Raw genomic sequence first — 6,890 nt, 5'->3', positions numbered from 1 at the left:
CGGCAGGAATACCGGCCCGTATGGCTTCAGCAGCTGCTTGATCCTTCTCCAGGGAAAACAGCACCCGGTACCCTGCCCAGGCCGCAGCCAAGAGTGGCTGGAGCCGAACGATCACAGGCTCAAACCTGCTTTGCACAACTTTGTGAAGCAGCTGCTGAAAGCCTTTGAAACAGAGCGAGTGCAAGGTGAAAAATCATGTCTTAATCACTGTGACTTAATAGAAGTGGCAAAACAAGGCTGATGGCACATACTGTCTCCGGGCAAGTGTCTTTATGTAGAGCTTGTGGAACTTTGGGGGGAAAGTTCCCCAAAACTCTCACCCCCAGGTTCAAGCACAAACCGAACATCACCATTGCATCCTCTCTGCAGCTCCCTTCATGAGTGACAGCCACAGGTAGCAACAAAGCAATCGGGGAAGCTACCCTCTATTTCCTTTCAGAGGAAAATGAGAGGAAGCCACTTTCAAACAAACACACTAGAGAAACGGGAGCATGCTGCCTCCAGGAATGTAGTCGAAAGAGTGATTCTCGAAGGTGCTTCGTAGTTTGTTACTACTCTGCTTTCCAAGAGCTGTGTGGACAGAGTGAGTCCACAGTCAGGATCAGGATCAGTGAGGGCAGGATTCAGGATCCACCTCACTCGACTTCAGCACTCTAAAAGCTATTCATGCTGCTGAAATTGTCCACCTGTGTTTGCTCCTTGGTCAGCACAGAGAGAACAGGCATCACCATGCAGCAACCCCTCCCATCTCCAATGGGCATGAGATGCACTCTGGTGGCACCTAATGTCTCACGAACCAACCCAGTCCTCCAACTTTTGGGGAGATGAGAGACTTTAGCACTTGTTTTTTCTGATTTACTGCAGCCTTTTCTACTGCTCCTTTCTGAGGCTGGAGTCTTAACAAATTTGGGCTCCAAACATCCACCCTCATGTCTCAAAACAATCACAGAGAGGCAAAGATTGAGAAAGCACTGCAGTATTTACTGAAGAGGGCAATGAGCAGTAATTGCTCAGTGTCTACAGGTGCCAAATTGCACCAAACCAATGAGGAGTTCCAGCAGGAAGGAGTTCCGGCTGTCAGTGGGGTGCGCAGGCTGCTGGCCTGACCTAATGTCCTAAATATCTTGTCTTCCTATCAGTTAATATCATCTTGTGTGACACTTAGCTGTGGCTCACAGCCTAAACCTTATGGGAGTCACAGGAACAAATCTGGATAACTGGAATACAAGGTTGGCTTTATGGGTTAATTTACAAATAATCCTCAGAAAACGCTCATCTGAGAGGCACAGATAAGCAAGAGTGGAGGAAAAAGGACAAACAGTGGAAACAGCAAAGGTCAACCCACAGGAGAGGAAATATTAAATACATAGATTTATTGTGTTACATTTCTTATATAAATATTTCATTCATTTCAGAAAATTAACAAAAATAAAAGCAACAGAACCCTTTCAAGACGAAAGCTGAATTTTCCTTAGAAACAATGGCTATTGGCAATACACTTTTTTAGGAGTGCACACTTTTTTAGGACCAACAAACTATATAAAAACAAAGGGCCATTTAAATAAAGGACATAATAATATTGTGCTCAAAGCTATATCGCCATCCACAAGGAAGAAGGAATGTTGTAGTGTGTAGCGCAGGTGTAGGACATGCTTTGTGGAGCTGTTGTTTTGTTAGGTACTAAAGGAAGAACATGATGCTTTTTGTGCACTTTAACAAAAAGTGCCCTAAAGCGTTCTCCCCCACCTCTGTCCTTCCGTGCAATGTTTACCGTCTTCAATAGTAGAAGCAGCCAAATGCAGCCACCACACAAAACAGGCTGTCCTGGGGAAAATGGAGAAAGGTTTCATGTCAGTACAGGCGAGCTCTTTGCTAGCCTAGCTGGAAAGGATATCCTATGGGAACACTTAGATCAGAGCATAACCTTATCTTGTAATATATTGTGGTTTTCTGTCTTTTAGTTAGTTTCTTATTCACCTCACTTGTGGTGTTACCCAGGTCAGTGTGTCTGAATGCCAGAGGCACCTCAGTTTACTCCATCCACACACCTGCAGGTGTCCAAGTGTCAGTTTAAAATACAATTAAAAAAAAATAATAAAATAAACCCTTGACTTTTGCTCAGTCCTGGATTCCAGTCATACTCCATGACAAGAGTTCAGCAAAGCACATGAGAAGACTTTATCTTCTCTTGTGCTTCCTCTCCCCACCTGTAAAGGTGTGAGTATAACGATTTTTGTACAGTATTGTATGACCTACTCAGGAAATAAGTTTTGCTATGTTGGATACTATATCTAAGTATGTTTTGTGAATGAGGGCACAAATCATACTGTTTCAACAGTCTTGGTTCCTACCTTCTAGTGGTTGGTTTGGTTTTTTTTTCTGCTCCATATTTAAGGTCACTCTCATACAAAAGCAGGTACCTTTACACTTTCCCGTGGTAAAACAGCCAATACTTACATTCATGAACACATCGTGAGCATAACTGTCAGTGTCAGCATCCCAGAAACATCGCGCAGCCATACTAGACAAAGGAGACAGAGTGGAGGCATTACCCACAGAGGACACATGTAAGGACCCAAGTCATCACTTTCCTCAAAAAGCAAACTGAGCCTCCTTTAAAGATCAAGGAAACAGGAAGTGTTCTCCTGAATCCTGAGCCTAGATCTCTGCTGCTGAATTCCACCACATGCTGTAACTCTCTCTGTTTGTGGATCAAGATCCATCTTCAAACTCATCAGGTGTCAAACCTGCCACATCCACTGTGCAGCAAGGCTTGAAACCTCATCGCTATGGTGCTTAAGAATCTGACTTCTGGGGTATGCATATCGGTGGCTACTTTAGCTTATTTGTTCTTGTCCTTCACCTCCTGCACCCTCGTGATACACACTCCCAACTTATTTATAGGGAGCTATCATATTCCTTGGCAGGTGGCGTGTTACTAGACCATGAGCTAAGCTCTTCTAGTGCTTTCATATCTGTGCTCTCTGTTCCCTGACCATCCTGCTGGCCTTTTTCTACATCTGCTTCAGTCCAATCCTTACCTTGAAGACAAGCAACTGGACTGTAACAGGATATTACAGGCGAGACCTCGCTGCTGCCTTGTCTAGAGTCATTGACACTCCCCTTTCTCTGCTGCAAATGCCCAGCTCGCTGCCTGCCCCAGTCAGTCTCAGCTGACAGGATCCCTGTCTGTGGCACAGCATTTTGTTCCTAGTCCCTACACGTATGACTTATTGTTATAAGATCGTTGAATATATTCCACTTTCCCTCTGGAATACCCTGGTTACCCAGTATTTTGTATTAAGGATGTTAGTGATCACAATCATGCTTCAGTCTTGCCTCCTGCCTACTGCTAACCAGAGGATTTTCTCTGTCAGTCTGTATTGCTGGGCTTCACGTTTCAGATCAGACCACATCATTGAACCGTTCACGCTGGTATGGTGCTTCTGGAGCAGTCTGCCTGCAGACAGACCTTCCTGACAAAAGCCTAAGCAGCAGGTACAGATATTCCTTCCTGACCTCCAGAACATTGACGCAGCAGATCTAATTGCAGCTCTGCTATGCTTACCTTCTACTGGGAGTATCAGGCACAATAATAAAGATAAGGCCAACAGATAAAGCCCGTAAACCTTGTGGGCTGTTCTCTTTTGTCTTCTCCCTGTTTACTAGTAATGGAAAGCCACAATCCACCACTGCAGACAAGAGGAACTCTTTGGCTGATTGCAGGCATCTGGAGCTAGACTGCAACTGCTCAGCACCCACAGTTTAGACTCCATTCCCATGACAGTATTGCCTTGGGATTTCAGAAATGTAAACTTCTGAAAAATGCCTACCTGGGGGGATTAAATGCAAGCGAAGTACTTATAGAAATCTGGCTTTAGACAGAAGTGAGTTATCGCAGCTCTTGTGCTCCAGCAGGGCCTCGAGATTAGACTGGGTGTGTGCTCAGGTTCGTCATGAATGCAATGTAAAATGTGCTTCTGCAACACTCCTCACAAATGCTTTTCAGCATTTCAGCTTGCTAAGAACCACCATACAGCTAATTATCACCAGGTAATCCAATCAGTTACAATCCAAACCCTCACTTGCCACTTAAAGAGAAAAGGAAGTGCTTTACGCTTTATCATCTGCAGAGAGGTCTTTGTACCTAGAAAAGTTGAAAGCAGCTTCCTAAAAAAAAAACCCACCCAAAGCCAACAAAAAATGATAGAAATACAGTTGGAAGATGCAAAACTTACTTCACTCCTTCTCCTCTCTGCTCTCCAATCACAACCTGCACCACCATCTTGTACCTGTCAAATCCCTCCTCTGGAGAGAGAAGAAAAAAAAGTAATAGTGAGAGCAACAACTTGTTTAAAATATGAACTGAAAACAGGATCTAGAAAGCTAAAGATTTCTGGTTTCAAAGTAAGTGTCCTGTACAAGTCCATGCAATTGACAAAGTGGACAGACTGCCTTGCGGCTTCATTTTCCTAGATATGGATTACCACAGTCTTATTGGAGTTAGCAGGGTGAGCAGGGTATTGGGCATCCATCCAAAGTTGCATCTAAGGCAGAAGGCACCCCTGAACAGCGACGCTATATGTCAGCATTCTCCTTTGACAGCTTTCAAGAACTGAACACATGGAAAGAATGTAAATAAGGCAGCTGGTGGATGAAATACAATTTGAAAAAAAATGGTTTATTTTAAAACTGTTCTGATGCAAAAGTATTGTGGAGATTCTTCTGTCACATAGGTATTTCCTTGGCTTCTGAGCTGGCATAAAAGGACACATAAAGGCATATGCAGGTCTACATTATGTGTCTGCAAAGATATGCAGTTGTTTTACAATAGTAAAGAAATAGCTTTGGGGCACAGGCCAGATCCAATCAGGCCATGGCAACGTTCCAGAAGCCAAATCAGAACAAGCATGTTTAAAATAAAATATAGATCCTAATGCCCGTCTTCCGCAAAGCAGTGTTCCAGGAAGACTCCAGTGCACTGTTTCTACTGGAGGATTGAACACGACATGCTGGGTCTGGTAACATCCACCATCTCAATGCTTATCACAGATACCAGCTGATACAATGGCCACACCAGGCCAGTCTTGCTTCAGGCTATCGCGAGTGTGTTTACACATTACTGAAGCCAAGCCTGTGCGTATTAGCTCAGCATCAACACGTGCTGGGACTACAGCTGCTGCTGGTTTTAAAGCAGATGTGCAACTCCAGGAGAAGCAGAAATCCATGGTTCCTGCCGAGGGTGACAGTATGTCTGTGTCACTGTGTCAGGCCAGCCCAGCAGATGGAGCACCAGCCTGTCCCAGGAAGAAGGCAAAAAAAAAGTGACCGTGCTAACACACATCTAGGTACTTGTTCCAGCACTGAACACAGGAAACACCTGATGGAGCCTGAAACTTAGTTCTTGGACTCAAAGAATGCTGGAGGGCATCCTGTGCAGCAGCACCACCACAACCTTTTTCCAGTGCTGTAAGGCTGTAGTCATACCCCTCCTTGGCTGACTGTGCTCCCCCTCTGCTGCTCCCACTGGGTCTTGTTCTGACCTCCCTGCTATTCCACTCTGACCCAACTCTGATCTACCTTGCAGCAGAAAAAAAGCAGGAATGGTTCTGTTTATTGAAGCAAGAAGCAATGAAGCATCACTTCTTCTGTCATTCTAATAGAGCTTCTTTCCCCCTGCAGCCCTTTCAAGGCTGACATCCCACACTAGCTGCTCTATATGAAAATAAATCTTATCTGCTTGAATTGGGTTTCTAGTTCCACAGGCAAGGAATGTCTGTATCTAGGCCAGAATGTTTCATAACAGTAGACTTGAGTTAGTCAACAGGGAAGAAATAGATTTTAAGAATAAAGGAGGAAATAGAGATTGTGTCAAAGAGAGAGGACACAGTAAGAAAATAAATTACATCCCCAACAAACCTTCTTACCTTTCAGTCTGTATTTTATTGTCTCTGATAAAGACTTTGTAAGCTGAGGCATTTCTTCTGGGATGTATTGTACATTGGCCAGCTTCTCCTTCAGTATTGCACGGATGCATTCTTTTACTGTGGATGATTTAAATCTATCAGGGCAAAAAAGCAGCAACAGAAGGCCCAGAAAGTTCACACAATGTGTAAAAACATACATAACCCCACCTGGGAAAATTTAGCTCTCACATATTGAAGAAAAATGACAAACCCTGGGGAAAAAAAAAAGCCCAGCTAAGATGGAGATACTTAACCAGCCCTGCCAAAAGCCAAACACCCAGAAACACAGCTGCAAAACCAGCCTTATCAGAGGTTGCCCCTTCAGCAGCATCCCCCAGCCATACTCCCTTCGCCTCCCCATCCACATCCCCCTACATCTCATGTCAAAGTTGCTCTGGGAGCCCAGTGCCCCCCCTAGTCCCCATCCCCGGGGGCTCCCCCATTCCCAACACTCTCCAACCCCTATAGCCCCATGTCAGCCCCCCATGCCCAGGGTTCCCCTCCCCGACAGCCCCACCGCAGCCCCCACATCCCCAGGGCTGCCCCCCGACCCTCCGCCCTCCCTTCCCGGAGCCTCCAGGGCACCCCCCAACCCCCGCAAATGCCCCGGCTCCCCCTCGGCTCACCGGCGCTGGAGGCCGGGTCGCAGGCTGTACGTGTTCCCGGCCCCTTCGTCCGGCTCCAGCTCGCCCATGGCCGCGGTCCCCCGCAGGCCGCCCCGGCGTTGGTTACCACAGCAACCCCCGCCACTTCCGCCTCCCTCCTCCGCTACGTCACGACGCGCCACGGTACGTCACGACGCCCCGCGCCGCGGGTGGCGCGTGGCCGTGGGAGCGCGGGCTCGCGGCGCGGGGTGCAGCGCCCGGGGGGTGCGGACCCCCGGCGCCGGTGCGGGCCCGGGGGGGGAGGTGTGTTTGACATTTG

At 46.7% G+C, this 6,890-nt stretch overlaps 1 protein-coding gene across 1 annotated transcript; it reads right to left on the bottom strand.

Moving 5' to 3' along the window:
• Positions 1–1,441: 1,441 nt before the first annotated feature.
• Positions 1,442–6,660, bottom strand: DYNLT2B (dynein light chain Tctex-type 2B). The gene is made up of 5 exons (XM_086618444.1): positions 6,593–6,660; positions 5,928–6,061; positions 4,239–4,308; positions 2,458–2,521; positions 1,442–1,824 (listed from the first exon to the last, which is right to left on the bottom strand). Exons 1-5 carry the CDS (start codon positions 6,658–6,660, stop codon positions 1,777–1,779), a joined length of 384 nt encoding a protein of 127 aa, XP_086474570.1. The 3' UTR covers positions 1,442–1,776.
• Positions 6,661–6,890: the final 230 nt, after the last annotated feature.

The sequence above is a fragment of the Tauraco erythrolophus genome, chromosome 11 (genome assembly GCF_009769465.1).
Source record: "Tauraco erythrolophus isolate bTauEry1 chromosome 11, bTauEry1.pri, whole genome shotgun sequence".
Taxonomy (NCBI): Eukaryota; Metazoa; Chordata; class Aves; order Musophagiformes; family Musophagidae; genus Tauraco; species Tauraco erythrolophus.
The sequence above is the reverse complement of the archived record's forward strand: the minus strand, read 5'-3'. Positions and strand labels throughout refer to the sequence as shown.